At 38.3% G+C, this 20,257-nt stretch overlaps 1 protein-coding gene and 1 long non-coding RNA gene across 5 annotated transcripts in view; one reads left to right on the top strand and one right to left on the bottom strand.

The window, feature by feature from the left end:
* LOC147847018 (uncharacterized) overlaps positions 1-20,257 on the bottom strand; it is a 919,394-nt gene that overhangs the window by 629,247 nt on the left and 269,890 nt on the right. The gene's annotated exons all lie outside the window — the stretch shown is intronic.
* si:ch211-213b8.4 overlaps positions 3,418-20,257 on the top strand; it is a 29,744-nt gene continuing 12,904 nt past the window's right edge. The window contains exons 1-16 of one of the 4 annotated variants that reach the window (XM_087235035.1): positions 3,418-3,609; positions 5,118-5,186; positions 5,525-5,688; positions 9,873-9,917; positions 10,023-10,112; positions 10,192-10,281; positions 10,395-10,502; positions 12,510-12,623; positions 12,706-12,799; positions 13,770-13,882; positions 13,967-14,140; positions 14,217-14,345; positions 14,625-14,780; positions 14,956-15,136; positions 15,242-15,372; positions 16,898-17,848. In XM_087235035.1, the coding sequence (XP_087091161.1) occupies positions 3,525-3,609; positions 5,118-5,186; positions 5,525-5,688; positions 9,873-9,917; positions 10,023-10,112; positions 10,192-10,281; positions 10,395-10,502; positions 12,510-12,623; positions 12,706-12,799; positions 13,770-13,882; positions 13,967-14,140; positions 14,217-14,345; positions 14,625-14,780; positions 14,956-15,136; positions 15,242-15,372; positions 16,898-17,848 (2,694 nt within the window). In that variant the 5' untranslated portion in view covers positions 3,418-3,524. 4 annotated transcript variants of the gene reach the window in all.

Below are 20,257 nucleotides of genomic sequence, written 5' to 3' on the forward strand. Positions count from 1 at the left end.
CTGTACCGCATGTCTTTGGACTGTGGGGGAAACTGGAGCTCCCGGGGGAAACCCACATGAACGCAGGAATAACATGCAAACTCCACACAGAAACACTAACTGACCCGAGGCTCGAACCAGCGACCTTCTTGCTGTGAGGCAACAGCACTGATTATTTGTATTATTAAGTGTTTATTTTATATTATTAATTACTTTAATCATGTTGTAAAAGTGCAAAACAGAATTAATGCTGTTTGATGCATGCGCTCTAGGGATGTATGTCCCCAACAATATCAAGAGCGAATCTACGCCTTAGTTTGAACTAAAATATTAAGCATTAATTTAATACTACGTATTAAGTAACAAGTCGATATAATAACAGAAAATGTGCTGGCAGTTTATTACAAGCTTTTTGTAGCGTAATATACAACACCAACCCAGGCAATATTAAACATGTTCAGAAACGTCACTTGTGACTAGCTATGTAGATAGCACAGATAGCATGATAGAGTATAATAGAGTGTGATTTTTATTTATACCATCATATGTTTACAGATGTGAACCGCCAACTTATCCAGCATATGTTTTACACAGCAGAGCTCTTCCAGCTGCAACCTAGTACTGGGAAACACCCGCACACACTCATTGACAATTTAGCTTACCCAATTCCCCTATAGCACATGTCTTTGGATTTGTGGGGGAAATCGGAGCCCCCGGAGAAAACCCACACCAACACTGGGAGAACATGCAAACTCCACAGAGAAACACCCACTGACCCAGCCGAGGCTCGAACCTGCGACCTTCTTGCTGTAAGGCAATCGCGCTACCCGCTGCGCCACTGTGCTGCCCATGCTTGTAGATTGTTTATTATAATTTATGCAGATGCATTAACATGCAGAATCATCCCAATCAATCTAAGCCATCTGCTGAAAATGTATTCATGTCACAAAATATGAAAACACAAAACATCGCAATGCTAGATTTTTCCAAAATGCAAGCGACCAGGTTATTTGAATCAATCATGGTCATGTAATGCAATTATGGCCAATACATATTTTGAAAAAAAGTAGAAGATAATACATCAGAAGATTAAAACATGATCATGTCTGAGGGAAAAATAAAAATAAGTATACCTAAAAATATATGAAAAAATAAAAAACAAACGGTTTAATATGGGCGCTTTAGCGCATCATAATTCAAGTTTTTTTCCTTTCACATTCTTCAATTGGTGATGTTTGTTCCTCGTCGCTGACGCAGCTGGCTTGCTTGGTTTTGGACTTGTGGAGCTGCACATCAATGGATTTTCTCTTCAGTGTTTGAACTTTCAGCAGTGAAAATTAAATCACACTGAACTGAACTGAACTTCAACTCTGAAAACTGGACTTTAGAACTATGTTAAGCTGCTTCGACACAATCTACATTGTAAAAGCGCTATAGAAATACACATTCATTCATTCATTCATTTTCTTTTCAGCTTAGTCACTTTATTAATCCGGGGTCGCCACAGCGGAATGAACCGCCAACTTATCCAGCACGTTTTTTTGCAACGGATGCCCTTCCAGCTGCAACCCGTCATTGGGAAACAGAACCAACATTTTCACTATGAAGCATTCTTCATTATTCTTACTATTAAAATCTGGATTAAACTTAGAAGACAGATAAGTGGAAATGTAGCTTGTGTCAAGCAGATCTTGTTGCAGATCACTACCCTCATGAAAAAAGTAAACTTTAAGTTATTTTTTTTAAGTATACCCAAACAATATAAGTATATTTTAAGTATACTTGATGTATTAACATCCATGTACTGATAAGTATACCTTTGAAATAGCTGTTGGAACTCTTTTAGTACAAAAATATCCTTTAAGTGTACTATACAGTAAGTGGAATAGTAGTACTCTTGTGTTTACAGTCTTTTATCTCGTTTTATACAGTACTTTAACAACTAAATGAATGCTTCAGTCTATTTAACTGATTGTATTTTAATTAACTTACAACATCCATGCTGTAAAAGGAACTTTTATGAAATAATGAAAACAGTCTCATTAACATTTCAATAGAAGTTTACTGGTGGCTGAAAAATACCAGCTCTGCACATATAGCCCATTCAAACATATAAAAATAACCGAAGCCACATCAAACTTCATGTGTTAGTTTTACATTATATTTTCATCACAGCACAGCCTTTAATTATTAAACAATCAAGATAAGATATCTATTTAGCCTTTAATTCGTTGCTGGTGCAATATAAAGCTGATAATAGATCAGTTTAAATCCTGTTTGATTGTGTTGGAAATAATACCATGATATACAGTTGAGGACAGAATAATTAGCCCTTGTGAATTATTAGCCCCGCTGTTTATTTTTTCCCCCAATTTCTGTTTAACAGAGAGATTTTTTTCAGCACATTTCTAAACATAATAGTTTTAAGAACTCATTTCTAAAACCTGATTTATTTTATCTTTGCCATGATGACAGCAGATCATATTTGACTAGATATTTTTCAAGATACTTCTATACAGCTCAAAGTGACATTTAAAAGCTTAACTTAATTAGGTTACCAGGTCAGGGTAATTAGGCAAGTCATTGTATAACGGTGGTCTGTTCTGTAGACTATCGGAAAAAAATATAGATTAAAAGGGCTAATAATACTGACCTTAAAATGGTGTTTAAAAAATTTAAAACTGCTTTTATTCTGGCCGAAATAAAATAAATAAAGCTTTCTCTAGACTACAAAATGTTATCAGACATACTGTGAAAATTCCCTTGCTCTGTTAAACATCATTTGGGAAATATTTAAAAAAGAAAAAAATTCAAAGGGGGGCTAATAATTCAAAGTGGTGCTCACTGCAGAGCCACTTGGGCAGAGCTGAGCTCCAGCAAGGGGAAGCTTGAGCTCACGCTCCACCGTCCTTGCACTTCTTCTACGAGTGATGTCAGTGGGGGTGGGGTTAGGGGTGGGGTGGGTGTACGCATTAAAACAGCTTATAGGAGGGGAGCTCAAGCTCAAGCTCCCCCTCACTGGATCTCAAGTGGCTCTGCAGCGAGCAGTGTCTCAATAATTCTGTCTTCAACTGTAATGTAATAGAGCAACCTATGTAAAATCTAAATCCTTACAGTAGTGCAAGGTGTGAATGTTTTCTGTTAACACAGCACCCATGCTTTGAGTCTATATGAGGTCTTTTTTTCTGGGGGAAAAAGGAATAAATAAGCATAATAAGCATTGCAATACAAGTTTACACTAAAGTTATGTTACACAAAAAATTAGGATTACCTTTTTAAGTACCTTTACTTTCTATTTTAGGTTGTCCAGTGAACTAAAAAAAAAACAACAAAAAAAAAAACAAGACCATAGACAAGATGCAGTTCAAGTGACTTCAAATGTCCCAGAAAATTCTTTCGACATCAGTTCTGGATTTTAGAACTCTTTGAAGCGAGTAACCTTTGATACAATAGTTTTTATAGCATTCAATAAGGAACAGCTCAGACAACTATTCAACAAACATCCTTCTCATCCTTCACAATTTACGCAAGATGCATTGACGACAATGAATTTTTGGAAAAGATTCTGGGAAACTAATTCTCTGTGTTTTTTTATTTTTATTTTAGCCAGTCTGCATGTCCACGGTGCCGGTAAGTCAAATTTATTCATCGCCACTTAAAGCGCCAATCCCACACTGAAAATATAGTAAATACTTAATAAAAAAAGTCTAATATGTATTATATTGTGTATGTTATAGTATTTACAACAGGTTGATAATGAATGCTACATACTTACTATTAACTAGAGAGCTGATAAACTGTAATAAATACTGCAGTATAATTTAGTTTTTCTTGCAGTAAACTGTTGTGTATTGTAATACAATACAGTACTAGTACTACTTCAGTACTGAGTCTTTTGTTTATATTACTAGTTGTTGTATCGAATTGCTATAACAGATTAATTCAAGTACATAGCATTCAAAAATACTGTAGTATATACAATAAATTACAAATTTAAACATGAGTATTTTTTTTCTTTTGGGATATCTGCATGGGAGTCAGAACAGTCTATTAACCTGTGACAATACGTTGGCAGTTCTGGCAGTCTGTAAATGTTTTTTTAGGGTTTAGCCAGATCTGATCCCACTTTATATTAGGTGGCCTTAAGTACAGCAATATGTACTTAATTATTTGTTACAATGTACATATTGTGCACATACAGTTGAGGTGAGAATTATTAGCCCCTTTTGATTTATTTATTTTTTATGTTTCCCAAGTGATGTTGAACATAGCAAGGAATTTTTCACAGTATGTCTGATAATATTTTTTCTTCTGGAGAAAGTCTTAGTTGTTTTATTTTGACTAGAATAAAAGCAGTTTTGCATTTTTTTAAACACCATTTTAAGGTCAGTATTATTATCCCCTTTTAGCTATATTTTTCTCGATAGTCTACAGAACAGACCATCGTAATACAATAACTTGCCTAATTACCCTAACCTGCCTAGTTCACCTAATTAACCTAGATAAGCCTTTAAAAGTCACTTTAAGCTGTATAGAAGTGTCTTGAAAAATATCTAGCAAAATATAATTTACTGGCATCATGGCAAAGATAAAATAAATCAGTTATTAAAATGAGTTATTAAAACTATATTGATAAGAAATGTGTTAAGAAAATCTTCTCTCCATTAAACAGAAATTGGGGAAAAAAAATAAACAGGGGGCTAAAAATTCAGGAGGACTAATAATTCTGACTTTAACTGCACATGTTTTACCCTAAACCTTCCCATACCACCAAACTTATCCCTCTGCTGATGTTTAAAATCCTGTTTAAAATCCTGTAGTGTGAACTAGCCTTTACCTGTATCCCACCTCAAGAGCACCAGAAGTGTACTGCAATACATTATGAACATAGTCAGCACATTGTATTTATTTATTTTTATATGCAAGTGCATAGTAAGGCCAGCTAATGTAAAGTGCGACCAGATTTAGTGTTGATGTGTTTGCTCTGGCTTTTGGTGCATACGGTGTTCAGTAACATAAATTGTGGCTCAGTGAATGACAGCTGATGAAGTGAGAAGGGTGATTGTGTTATTTAACTAGCATTTTAGAAAAATGACCATGTTGTAAACTGTTTTATTCTGAAAATCTTCTTGTTTAAGGTTACTCGAAGTTAGACTGTGAAACTGGAACTAAGGCCAATGTAGGGAAAGTCCAGGAGGGATATGAAGGTGAGAAAAGACACAAGACACAATATATATTCACATTTCACACAACAACAAATCATATGCATTCAATTAATTGATTAATAATTAGATTTTCAATTAATAAAAAATTATTATATCAATTGATAATTAATACCACCATTAATGAAAAACCAGGAGAATTAATGAACCTTTGAATACTTCTTTGAATACTTCTGCATAGTTTCAAATTCAGTTTTAAATAGTAATAATTGTTTTTGGTAACTAATTTAACACAAATAATGCAAGATCAATACCAGCAGCATCGTTTTTTTCATTGCGTTTTACCATTTACAGTATACATCTGTGTGCAATCTGGCTTGCAGGAGACCTGGAGATTATTGATAATGTCCGACCTATTGATCATTTGGTGCTGCAGCCATATTTTATTCCAGTTGGCGTGACATTTCTGGAGCTGGTTCATTCTACGGGAGACTCATCCGCCACTGTACGAACCACCAAACCGCTAGATGCTGAACAGCTAAAGCAGGTTTGGTCCACTATTGTATTTGTTAGACACACACTGGCCACTTTATTAGAAACACCTTGCTATATTACTCACACCTAATGGCAAGATCTGAATGAAGAGATAAATGCAATAATGGGATTGAATCTGGAATGTACTTTTAAAACTATATACCTGGGAATTTATTAATCAAAAATACCAAGACAGGATTCATATCTCCATAATACACCACAAACAACAAGTTAAAAAGGCCATTGCAAAGAACTGGCTCAAGAAAATCTTCCATCGGTTGGTGAATGGCATGATATTGTAAAAGATGTGACATAGAAGTACTAACTCCTTCTTTAGAACAGCAATCTTATAAAATACTGGGGAAGTTGGTTGAGAAGAAATAATGTTTTAATTTCAACACAGGCTTATTGTGGATATGTAACCTTGTCTACATTTCTGAAGAGTGCAAATTATGTAGCCAGAGGTATGTCTGTCTGCATTTCACCTTTAAACAGGGTTCATAAACATTTTTGCTTTAGAAATTCATGACTTTTCCAGGACTTGAGTCAATTTTCATGACCTAATGTTTCATGTAATGTCTACGTAAACTTGGTAAATCATAAGAAAAACAATGAACGTTTAAATTTATTACAGCATATCATAAAATATGCAACAATCTTTTTAGTTTTAATTTTTTTTTTTATATAAAATAGATGATGCTTACACAGCACTAATGATGTCAGACCATGTTTTTGGCCCAGAAAAGAAGTAAACACAACTAACCTCCATTCCAGTATACAGATATTTGTCAAACTAATTTTAGATTATGTTAATAGTTGGTTAAACTAGTGATAGTAGGTAAAACTACTTCTATTGTAAAGCCGCGGTCACACTGCACTTTTCGCTCCATAGACTTCCATTAGACATGCGAATGCAGCAGACCAGAAACACAAGCACGTGCGTCAACTTTCAGATTTTCACTGCATTCGAAAGTTCAAGCTTGGTGAATTCTTACCTGCGAAATCACATCACGTGATTGCATTAGACCAATAAAATAAGAAATTTAAAATATAGAGCAATCGCTCACTTCTATTAATGTCTGATCATATTGTTTAATACCACCCATTTTTCAGTGCTGTACAACAGAATTTCGCAAGCACAAGCTCTAGTGTGGCCGCAGGTTAAGTCGCTTTGGACAAAAACGTCTGCTAAATGGAGAGGGGTCTGGATGCAGACCTGGTGCAGTGCAATCTGAGCTGCATCCCATGTTTTTTAATGCGCTCACCTAACCCCACCCCTTAACCCTACCCTTCACAGTGACGTCACTCACTCCATTAAGTGCATTGTGTCTGACATTGCATCGCTGATTGATGCAATCTCAGCTTGAATCATAAAGGCTGCATCCAGATACTATTGGCCAAATGACTAATGTAAATATAATTTCCATGACTTTTACAAAACCTTGTGGGTTTTTCTGTTTTACCAAAACTGTTCCAGGCCTGGAAAATGCCATGTAAAAATTCCATGACTTTTCCAGGTTTTCCATGACCGTATGAACCCTGTTTAAAACAAACGCTACGGCTTCTGTTGCTTTTCACACTACTGCTGACCTCTTTCCTCTGTGTGAATGGCTTTTCTAGTGTCACTAGCTTGTCCAGGAGCTCACCATGTACGTTGACAGACTTGGGATTCAGAGTGGAGTTGACTCTGATGACAGAATCTGGCAAAAAACGGTTAACAAAAGCAAAAAAAAAATGAATAATTAATTAAACAACAAGCTGAAAATGACTTGGTGAAACCACGCGGCTGAGCTGCATTTCTCTTTCAAGATCACTTTTGAAAACACTAACGCCCTATTCACACAGGGCTTCAGCGTCAACGCTTGACTGAAAGCGTGTCTGAAGTTGGAGCTAACGCGGTCGTCATAGTAGCGTCAGCCAATAAAATTCAGTCAGCAATAGGCCACTGTCTAGCTGGTGTTTTGCATACAGCGATCTGATTGGCTGATGCTTCCGTCGGCACTTGAAAAGTTGAGCTAGTCCCAACTTCTGCAGCGAGCAACGTCTCTGAAGTGGCGCCGACGGATCCACAATGCAGTTCGGCAACGCCTGATGTCACGCATTCAAAGTGAATGGGAAGCGTTGACGCTGAAGCCCTGTGTGAATGGGACGTAAGGGTTGAGTTTAGGGAAAGGGGTGGGTGGGTTGGTCGGTCTGGTCAGCTGAAGTCTATATTGCACCCTCTAGTGGATTTACAGGACACGAGAGAAATTTGAGATCAAAAAGCATACACACAGCAGCCTTTGGTGGATTTATATGTTCCATATATATGTGAAGCTGCTTTGACACAATCTACATTGTAAAAGTGCTATAGAAATAAAGGTGAATTGAATTGAATTTGTAAAAACTAAAACTGCGAGCAGACGTACCTCCAGTTACGTATTTCGCCGTCCCAAGAAATGTAGACTTGGGTACGTATCCACAATGAGCCTGGGTTGTTTAATTTAATTGTGTTGCTTTTAATTAGATGTATCTGGAGATTTTCAATCCCTAATTGGTAAGATATTTAAAGGGTGTCTTGGAGGGGAGAGGTGTCCAACCTACAGCATCTAAACACTGGGGTACCTCAAGGCTCTGTTCTTGGGCCACTTCTCTTCTCCATCTACACGTCATCTCTAGGACCAGTCATCCAGAGACATGGATTCTCCTACCACTGCTATGCTGATGATACCCAGCTATACCTCTCTTTTCAAACTGATGATCCCTCGGTTCCAGCTCTCATCTCAGCCTGCCTGTTGGACATTTCACACTGGATGAAAGATCATCATCTTCAGCTGAACCTCGCGAAAACGGAAATGCTTGTAGTTTCTGCCAACTCGACTCTACACCATAACTTTTTAATCCAGATGGATGGGGCAACCATTACTGCATCCAAAATGGTGAAAAGCCTTGGAGTAACGATTGATGACCAACTAAACTTCTCTGACCACATTTCTAGAACTGCTCGATCGTGCAGATTCACACTCTATAACATCAGAATGATCCGACCCTTCTTATCTGAACATGCAGCTCAACTCCTTGTTCAAGCTCTTGTTCTCTCCAAACTGGATTACTGCAACTCTCTACTAGCGGGGCTTCCAGCTAACTCTATTAAGCCTCTTCAGCTGCTCCAGAATGCAGCAGCACGAGTGGTCTTCAATGAACCTAAACGAGCACATGTCACTCCGCTGCTAGTCCATTTGCACTGGCTGCCAGTTGCTGCTCGCATCAAATTCAAAGCTCTGATGTTTGCCTACAAGGCGACTTCTGGCCTTGCTCCTTCTTATCTGCTCTCACTTCTGCAGATCTATGTGCCCTCCAGAAACTTGCATTCTGTGAATGAACGTCGCCTCGTGGTTCCATCCCAAAGAGGAAGGAAATCACTTTCGCGAACGCTCACGCTCAATCTACCCAGTTGGTGGAATGAACTCCCTAACTGCATCAGAACAGCAGAGTCACTCGCTATTTTCAAAAAAACGACTAAAAACTCAACTATTTAGTCTCCACTACACTTCCTAATCTGCAATTGCCTCTCTGAATATACCACTAACTGTACTCAAAAAAAAAAAAAAAAGTACTAATACTTTCCTTCATAGACTTTACAGACCTGAAACTTGCCTACAGCACGTATCCATTGTTGCTCTTATAGTTGTGTAAGTTGCTTCCTTGTCCTCCTTTGTAAGTCGTTTTGGATAAAAGTGTCTGCTAAATGACTAAATGTAAATGTAAATGTAACCCTTAACAGACCTTTGTATGGCAGGATCATATCAAATTAAAATACTTATGAATGTAAATAAGATCTGGTATCTATATTGGATGTCCTTTTGTTTTATGATGTCATTTGAAAGTGTTTTTTTGTTCTGTTTTGTTTGAAAAATCCATGTACTGCACATCCATGACGTAAATCTCCCATTCCAGTACATCACAAAGCTGGACTGAGACCTGATGAATGTGGTGCACATTTGAGTTTAGTGATCATACTGTCATTTTCAGATGATTTAGCTTTGTGGCACATATTCTCATAACTATAATCACTACATTTGTACATATTAATAGTACATCATTATTAATTGAATCTACTGTTATTGTAAAGTGTTACCAGCATAAGTACCTAATAAAGTGGCCGGTGAGTATATTTAAGATAGCAATGCATTTATTTTTGTTCTCATGTCCTTACAGTCAGGAGGGAACTTGTATTATTCAGTCATCTGTTTAAACACAGGGGTATGTATATTTATACTACAACATTATTCAATCATTCAGTATGACTTAAATCATTTTAGAAATAATGTATTAAGCATTCGTTATGGAATACATTGTGCAATTCAGAAAGAAAACACCAGAATAAAAGAAGTTGAGGACATCAATGACAACTCTCCGATCTTCGAGAGCAAAACATACAGCGCAACAGTGTCTGAGGTGTGTAATGTCTCATCATTGTGCGTTTGATCAATGAGAAACCAGATATTTCTAAGTAATCCTTAGGTTTGTCTTCCAGAAACTGGCTGTGGGTTCAGATGTGCTCAGGGTAAAAGCTGAAGATATAGATATTTCTCTAGAAAACAGCAGAATTACATATTCTATATTGGTGCGTGTACACTAAATCTCTTGTATTTGATCTGTTACTAGTACAACAGGCTTCCACACAACTGTATAGTTCAATTTTAACTTCGCTGTTCTTATTTGCACATTTCCTGACAGCCTCCAGCACCAGAGGACTTTGAAGTGAGAAGTGATGGAAATATCAGGTTGTTGAATCGCCTGAACTACAACAACTTTCACCAGTACATCTTCACAGTGGAAGCTCAAGTAAAGACACATTCTCAGACATCCTGCTAAAAAAGTGTTGCATGCTGAACTATTGCAAACAAATTTATTTATGTTTAACTTATTTTAAATTCAGCCCAAATAAATTGTTTACAACCACTTAACGTAAAAAAAATTAAGTAAATCCAAGGAATCATCTTTGAATGTTTTTTTTTCATTGTGCGCCTAAGAAAAAAACTTAAATCTGCAAGTTTTACTCAACCTTAAGTTTTTCCTTTCTTAATTTAATTTGCAGAATGATCGAGCTAGGGTACTGAAAAAACTGACATTGCAATATATATATATATATATATATTTTTTGATACACAGTAGTGTAAAGTAACTAATTACAATTAGTCAGACTACTGTAATTGAGTAGTTTTTCTCAGGAATTGTAGTTTTAAAAACGTGTACTTTTACATTCCCTTCAGTACATTTTTAGTGCTTTATCGGTACTTTTACTTAACTACTTTCCTTCAACCTGCAGTTATTTTTTTCCTGTCTATGGGAATAAAATCAGTCCTGTGATTCCTGTCCAATCAAGTCGCACATAGAAGGAAAATCGCACCACAATAAACTACCTCAGGACATGGGTGATTTATAATTGCAGCAAACTGTTTGGATGCATTAGAAAGTGTCTAAGAAGATGTCCAAAATCTTTACATACATTGACCCAGAGACTGTTTAGATGCAGGTCACTAATGAAAAAATGACAGATGTTTACTGTATGATGACTGAAATGGCCTTAATCACCCAGCAGGCAGAAGACATCATTATGACGTCAGATTGACGTTGTACCCTAACGTCATGCACGTTGTATTTTGTTTGGAAATGAAAATCGGGTTGACGTCAGAACTCAACATCAGGCCAACGTTAATCTCCAACCTAAAATCAACCAAATATCAACATCTAATTATGTTATAGCTTGACGTTGTGGACGTTGCCACTATGACGTCTATCAGATGTTATATTTGGTTGCCATACCTGATGAATAAATGTCAGTATTTGACGTCAATACGACGCTGGTTTAAGTTGTTGGCTACACGTTGATTCTAGTCACTTTTTAACAAACTAAAATCAACCAAATATCAACTTCAATTGACTTGGTATTGGACATCTAAACAATGTTGTCCTTAGACGCTGGCTAGACATTGATTTTTGGTCACCTGACATCACGACCTGAATCTTATACCTAATATTAACAACTTATGACTTTGTGTGCCTGCAGGGCAATAACTAAACGCAGTACAGAATGTTACGTTTAAACACACACACACATGTACAAATTACATGTTAATGCATCAGATTTTTACAGTGTAATACTCACTCACTACTCTTGAGTACTTTAGAAAGCTCTACTTTTTAATCATACTCTGAGTGACATTTGCAACAGATACTTTTACTCTACTTGAACTATTTTTTTAGGCAAGTAATGGTACTTTTACTGGAGTCTCTTTACCACTGGTGATACATATTAAGATATTGTATATCATTTCAGCAGGTTAAATTAATAGCTCAAATTGGAAAGAATTTACATTATTTTACATTGATGATTAGAGAGATTTTCTAGATTGCATCTGCATTAAATATAATAAACTAATCAAAAGTACTGATAAAATTAGCAGAGCAAAGTTATAAATAAAGAAAACAACAACAACAGTTCTTTTTTGCAGTCTAGCAGCATTCAGGTAATTAAGTAATCAAATAACAGTGTAGTTTTCATTGTGTGTATATATACTACCATTAATATTTGTAAAAGTTAAAACATTATAATTTCTTGTGCATTAATGCTTTAAATGCTTACACAATCAGAGGTCTTAAAAACACAAACACAATCAGCTGTGGTTCCTGGTCAACTGTAATCCTGCCTCAACATTGCAGATCCTGTGATGGGACTTGCAGTTGCTCACATTGCCATACTGATGTTGTAACTATATATAGAGCAGGCCTAGTTTAAGCAACTATAAATGTAATGGGGTAGATTTGAACACAACACTGTTTGTTTTTCAGGATCCAGGAGGACTCAGTGACACCACAACCGTTACAATAACCATTGTTGACAATGACAATCTAAACCCTTATTTTGATCACATCCTCTACAAGGCAACCATTAAGGAAAATGAGGTAGCAGAGAACAAGATCAATGCTTTAAAAACACATGTGTTAAAAAAATAAAACCCTCCATGTCGTTTCTGCTCATGCACAGATCGGACATTTCTCAGACGTCACTCCTGAGGCTATAAAAGCGCAAGATGGCGACACGGGCATCAACGAGCCTGTAGTTTACAGCCTAACAACAGGTACTGTTAAGCCCAAATTTACAATCCACAGAAAACAAAGGTTCTGGACAACACCAAATCATTTCCAAAGTTCTTCCGTAGTTTCATAAAATTTGAGATCAATCAACACTATTGATTTTATTAATGTCAAAGAAAAAAACAATCAACCACACAACACAGTCTCAAAACTCTTAGAGAAAGGAGGGAGTATTTTCTGCATCTGTAGAGCGTCTTTCTACTAACAATGAACTGTATATTTACTTGAAAAAACACCTTGTTGCTTGGAAATATAATGCTGCAGTACTGAAGTGGAGCAACATCGATATCAAGTTTCTGTACTTTGACCTTAACTTGTTTATATGAGTGCTGCACGATCTTTGATCTGAGTAAGAGTTAATACTAACCTAATTTACATTCCAGCCAATCAGAATCAAGGTTTCCTTCAATATGCATTATAGGTGCACATATTCCTAAAATAATATAGCATGTATTGATTCTGTATAAGTTTATTAACTAGTATTACTCCAGCACATGCGTGTGCAGTATAATAATACAATGCACTGATATTTTGATTTGATTCTGATAATGAAAATGCTGTTTATCAACATGGGTGATATGGAGGCTCAGTAGTCAGCACAATCGCCTCACAGCAAGATGGTTGCTGGTTTGAGTCCCGACTGGGTCATTTGGCATTTCTGTGTGGAGTTTGCATGTTCTTCCCGTGTTCATGTGGGTTTCCTCAGGGTGCTCTGGTTTCCTTCACAGTCCAAACACATGCACTATAGGGGAATTGGATGAACTAAAGTGGCCATAGTGTATGTGTGTGAATGAGTGCGTATGGATGTTTCCCAGTACTGGGTTGCAGCTGGAAGAGCATATGCTGGACAAGTTGGCGGGTCATTCAACAGTGGCAACCCCTGATGAATAAAGGGAGTATTTCAACTACTGTCGAAGGAAAATGAATGAATGTTTATCAACATATCTGTTCCAGTTCTTCCAAATGAATATCAGAGCATCTTTGATATCAACCGAGACAGTGGAGTCATTTCTGTGTCAACAGCCCTGGACAGAGAGGAGATTGACCAGATAACCCTGTACATACAGGTATCAGAGCTTTCTTAAAACATTCATGAAAACCATTAGGTTGATGCTCTGATTTCAGCAATCATATTCTTCTTTTAAAAACAGGCAGCTCAGCAGAATGATTCCAGTAAGACGGCCAACGCGGTGGTATCTGTTATTATTGAGGATGTAGATGACAACTCACCCAAATTTGACCAGGAAGAGTACATCATATCTATTCCAGAAAATTCTCCAAAGGATCAGTTTATGCTTCAGACAATAGTCACTGACCTAGACCTGGTATGGTTCCTAAAATCCTCATGATCTATTCATAAAAATAGAAATAGAGAAAGAACCTAAGTTACATCATCCCTAGGGAGGTTTTGTGGGAACATTACGATTCATTCCAGACTCTGTCCCATTTTCCATCAATCCTGATGGAAGTATTCTGGTGAAACATCCTGAAGATCTAGACAGAGAGACTACAGCCAGCTTCAGCTTTCAAGTAACAATGCGACAATATTATTTGATCACAGGGCTCGCAAAATCTAGTAGCCCAAAGTCCCTGGACTTTAGTTTTTTTCAGTCAAGCTACCAAAATCAAGCTATACCGTGTCCAGCAGGGTATCTAGATACCCCACTAGGCATGCTGTTGATAGATCTTGGTAACCTGACTGAAAAAACAATAGCCCCGGGACTACGAGCTACCAGATGTTGTGAGGCCTGCTGGTTCTTTAAACACCACTGCATACATGCATGCTAATTCTGCCTCTAAAATCAAAAGGTTGAAGCACAAGAAAACCCTCCTTCCACCAACAAAGAAACAGCAGATGTGACCATTATCTTGCTGGACCAGAACGACAACAGTCCACAGTTTACAGATTCAGAATATGAGGGCAAAGTTTACGCTGACCAGACTGTTGGAATGGAGGTTGTCAAGGTGATGAATCGTTGCTTTGGCATTAAAAGCCATTTAATTGTTTTCCAGCAATACTTCTGTGTATTTCCATAGATTATGCAACCAATATGTCATTATAAGATGACTACTTAACCACAAACACTTGAAATATTTTGTGAAGTATCTGTAACTAAACACAGATTCATCTTTATGTAAGGTTGAAGCAACAGACCTGGATGAAGGTCCAAATGCAGAAATCAGTTATTTCATTGAGTTCGGAAATGAAAAAGGCTTTTTTGGCCTCAATGAGAAAGATGGGGCGATTACTCAAGTACAAGTAATCCCATTGGTGGAAAATGAAATCCTCGAGTTTGCACTCTACATCACTGCAAGAGACGGTAAGTTTTCACATGTGTTTGTTTTAAAGAAATTTGATGGAGTTAAAATTCATGTAGATGCATTACTGGTGGCTTTATATGCTGAAATTCTTCTCACACCTATAGGAGGCGCTAGAAGCTGGTCAACCCCTGCAATGGTGCATATCCAGGCACTCGGAGAGTCTAATCCTCAATTCCTTCACAAAACCTACCAGGGACAAGTAGAGGAGAATCAAGAAGATGCAGAGATTGTGAAGGTCTGTACAACACAAGTTTCTTTATAAGACTCATACTGTAGGTCTCAAACTCGATTCCTGGAGGGCCGCAGCTCTGCACAGTTTTGCTCCAACTTTAAAGGTGCAGTGGGTGATCTTCCACAATGCTAACAGCTTAGCATAAATCTCTGAATCACAGTCCCTCCCCTGCCGCCTAGAGCCACACCTCCTGAAACACGAGCACTGCAAAAGAACCCTCCCTCATGTGTTAAAAGCGACTAGGGCTTGTCCGGCGGCGTGCAAGCCAAACTGACATGCCATTTCAGAACAAATATTTAGAGTTGCATGGTAAACAATATACGTAGGGAGAGACTAGGCGAAATAGTGGTATTTACTTCTGTTTTGTTGTTTAACCAATTAAAACCTACATCAATACTTGTCACTACTTAATATAGTCTTTTCAATCTTTCATCGAAAGATTTTAGTGGCTGAACAACACTTCTGCAAAGAAATAACCCATTTACAACAACAACATCTAACGTTACATCAGCTTTGCGTGAAGCTAAAACAGTTTTAAAACAGAACATTCCCTGTCTAAGAGAAATCCTTTAGACATGTTGTCATCCTTTCTCCAGCGTGCAATGGTAACTCCAATATTGATTCGGTCAGACTCTATTTAATTGAATTAACATTTTTATGCCTTGTTTTATGCCTTACCCAAAATATAAAAATATATATAAACACATTTAGATCATTTACTGTAATCATCACTATTAGACTGTGGAGAGACTTTCAACCAGCACAACAACAAATGCTTCTGAAGACAATCACCTACTGCACCTTTAATCAAGCACAGCTGATGTAAATAATCAAGATATTCAAAAGAGTCTTGAACACCTCGATTAGTTGAATAAGCTGTGTTTGATTAGGGTTGGAGCAAAACTGTGTAGAGCCGCGGCCCTCCAGGAATCGAGTTTGAGACCTATTTCTTTTATCCTTCACCATAGTTGTTATATGAATCATATATGGGCTTGGAAGGACTTTACAACACATTCAAGCACATGTAAAACTCTGATTAGCTGGTTAATGTGTGTTTAAAGTCTACATGGACCGGAAGTTGCTAAGACTGAAACTGAAACTTTTTTATTTCAATATGTTGATGTACTTCCAACTGAAACGGAATATTAAGTAGGAGGCGGGGCTTTCTTTTTGTGCATCATTCCCTTGTAGCAATCGAAGAGTAAATGGGGTGTGGTTAAGTAAATTGTGTATGAATGTGTCAAGCTGACATCATAGCAGAAGGACCGCCACTCCAAACGCAGAAGTAAATGCTTAGACTTTGATTGAAGATTACCAAAACAAACATTTTGTCTGTTCATTAACTTGAACTGATTAATTGTTTATCTAAACAACAATGTGCCCAAGCAAAATAAACAGTACATTTGTATTTCCTACTTTAAGTTGGGAGGGAGCTAAACCATGCAGGCTAGTGTCTGGGAGTATACCTAGTATACTCCTGCAGTAAACTAATCTAATCAGGAAACGTTGTGTGCTCTCTCATTCACAGGTTAACTTCCTATCTATTGATCCTATTGTTCCGGTAAACTTAACAGTTGAGACTGAAGGTGACAAATTTGCCATAAACAAAGATACAAGAGTTTTATATACCAAAGTCAAGCTAGACTATGAGGAGAAGAGCAGCCACACTGTGTTGCTGTCGATATCGGATGGGACCAACCGGGATGAGGCATCAGTCCTGGTTGAAGTGCTGGACGTCAATGACAACAGTCCAGAGTTTGAAGATCACCCTCCTACTGTCTCCATTTCAGAGAATCACATTGTTGGGGAAGATGTAGCATCAGTAAAAGCCACGGATGCAGATGCAGGATTTAATGCTGAAGTCGTGTACACTCTCCTGGGAGGTGCTGGGAGGTTTAATATTGATCAAGAAACAGGAGTGATAACTCTAGCAGCTTCACTGGACAGGGAAGCCCAAGACGAGTATCATTTAGTGATCACTGTCCAAGATCAGGGTCGTCCGTCACTTTCCACCACCACTGATCTGGGCATCACCGTGACTGACATCAACGACAATTCTCCCATATTTTCCAAACAGCAGTATGAGACCACAATGTTCGAGGATGCTGATGTAGGAGCAGACGTGGTAGTCGTCATGGCAACAGATAAAGATGATGGTGTAAATGCTGTTGTGAGCTTTCACATTGTCAATCAGCAGCCATCTTCAGACACGCCTGTATTCAACATTGATTCTGATTCTGGTTCTGTAACCCTTGCTGGAAAGTTGGATTATAGTAAAGCCAAACGGTATACTCTAGATGTAGAGGGACGAGATGGAGGAAGCCCTTCTCTTACAGGCAGTGCAGTTGTTATAGTGTGGGTAGAGGATGTGAATGATAAACCTCCTGTGTTCAGTAAGGATGAGTATGCTATGTCCGTCTATGAAAACCTTGCGGGTGGAACTGCTTTGGTATCCCTGGAGGTTACAGATGAGGACAAGGTGAGAGATCTCCCAACTACATCTCTTGTGGCAGTCGAGCAAAATCCACTAAAGTAAAGTAATTTAAGAAATCTTTTTCCCATCAATCAGCAGTATAATTCATTCAGGTCTAATTTAGTCCCAAATTTCAATAAAAAATCATTCCCCAATAACACCTCTCCAGGACTAATATCTGCCACTACAAAATCAGTTACTACAGCTAATGCGTCAAATTGACAGATCGTTGTCCATCTGCCCATTACTTCCATTTTATGGAAGTAATTGGTCACTAACATACTACCATTATACTGCATTGAATCAGTTCCTCCACCTGTCACTTCCACCCAGAGCTGTTTGGGTACAACTGATACTTGTGCTCCTGTATCAATTAAAAGGCATGTATGCATTCCCCCAACCTTGCCAACCAAATAGTCCCCTGTCGTTCCCACCTGTGGCTTCTTTACCTCTCCCATCATAGACGCAGTATGAAGAGGGGCGGGCACTTGGTCTACCGCACTCACCCCCTCCCGTTTCCCGACACATATGGGTAATCTTTCTTGAAGTGACGAGTACAGCCACACTCCCAGCAAGCCTCACTCTTCTGCTGGTCCTCTCGGGCACTATCAGTTTTAAAGGTTCTCATATCACGCCGATTATACAAGCTGTCATTCTGTGAAACTGGCCTAGAGGACTCATTCAGTGTCAGATCTTGTATTTTAACCGTGCATTGCAGATTTGACTTCTTGATGCAGCCCTTCTAACATAGTTACTAACGCTTGCAATTGCCCATCACTTACAGTTCCCATACTTTCATTTGTAACGCCACAAACTTTCGCGTTCAGGGGGCTGAGTTCCTTTCAAGGTCTCTAATTAACTCCAATTTGGACGCCAGGTTAATCGCGCCCTCTAAAGTGGCTTAACACCTAACTGCGCAAATTAATTTGTTTATCAGCATTACCTACATTGGCAATAAAATAATCTCAAGTGTATAAATCTGTCGTAGTGCTTTCTACAGAGGGATATGCTTTCATAATTAGATGTCTTCGAAAGTTACCAAACTCCTGTTCCGTTTCAGTCGGCTGCCTCTTACGAGAAGAAAAGCTTACTTGATTCCAGTTAGCACTTTCACACGTCTCTAAGCATTTACCCATTGCTGACTTTAATTGTGAAAAATTTTGACGACCTTCATCAGACAACCCACAAAAAAGATCTCGCGCATGAGCGGAGAGCAACAGGGACATAAACTTTCATTTAAGCTCATCATCCAACTCATTTATCCCCCAGCCATCTCAAACTGACCTGCCCAATCTGACCATTCACATCCTGTGCCTGTAAACGTCTCAGGGATAAAAACAGGATGGGGCGCAGCATTCATCTGCACGAGAACATTAACATTTAATACAGGCATGGTGTTACTGCCGCTCTCACCCTCCGACTGTGGTTCTGATATCCTAAACAAAATGTTGATAAGTTTTCAAATAATCAATTTGATGCTTAACCCCACCACCACTGCCACCAGTGTAATGAACCTTATTGACATTTATGTCTGTCAGAAAAACACCACGCACAATGTTACGTACGAAAGAGACAACGCTTTATTTACTTTAAGAACTAGGGGCAAATTAAATGCGGTAACCAGGGTGAGAGATATAGTTGCCACAGTGAGTTTAACACATTACTACAACAGTGTTTCGGATAGCACCCAACACCTCAATCTACACTGCACACAAAATTAAGGTGCATTCCCTATAATCATATATCCCCCTCACTTGCCTCCAGCTCTAATCACCTTTCACACACATAGCAGTCGCACTCAACATACAACAGGCATAAACACAAATAAAGGTTTTAAAAAGACGTACCTCCACACAGCCATTAAGACCCAGCCAAGGAGAAAGGCACCAGCGTCATCACACAGAGTAGGGAAGAGCCCACTTCCACAATCACAAAGGCCCGCTATAGGATTCATCTGTCTGTAGTCTAAAGGCAGGGCCAGGATACTCAGTTCATTCATAAAATGTGTAGAGAAGGCGGGGCTGGACTCCACAACTCACCCAACACATGACTTGGTAAGGAGAGAGGCTTAGGCAGAGGTAGTGGTCAACTAAACATTTATTATCCACCCCATAACTCGACTATTTCACATACGAAGCCCTGTCTGACTAACTATCTTCATCTCCGGAGGGCATATTGCCCCTGAGAGACAGCCCAACAGAACCCACAACTCATCACCTGGGAGCTTACGTCTCTTTCCTGCACGCCTCATTTTAAGAATCTCATCATAAGCGGTCCACAGGTGAATCCACTGAGGAAAACCACATGGTCCTGAGATCACAACATTCCACAGAATGTGTTTAACAGCTGCCTAGCAATACCTCTTGCCAATACCCAGAACAATCCCAGAGCAATCGTCTGGAAAAAAAAAACTAA

This window comes from Danio rerio, chromosome 1, assembly GCF_052040795.2.
Source record: "Danio rerio strain M-AB ecotype USA chromosome 1, GRCz13ab, whole genome shotgun sequence".
In the NCBI taxonomy this organism is placed as follows: domain Eukaryota; kingdom Metazoa; phylum Chordata; class Actinopteri; order Cypriniformes; family Danionidae; genus Danio; species Danio rerio.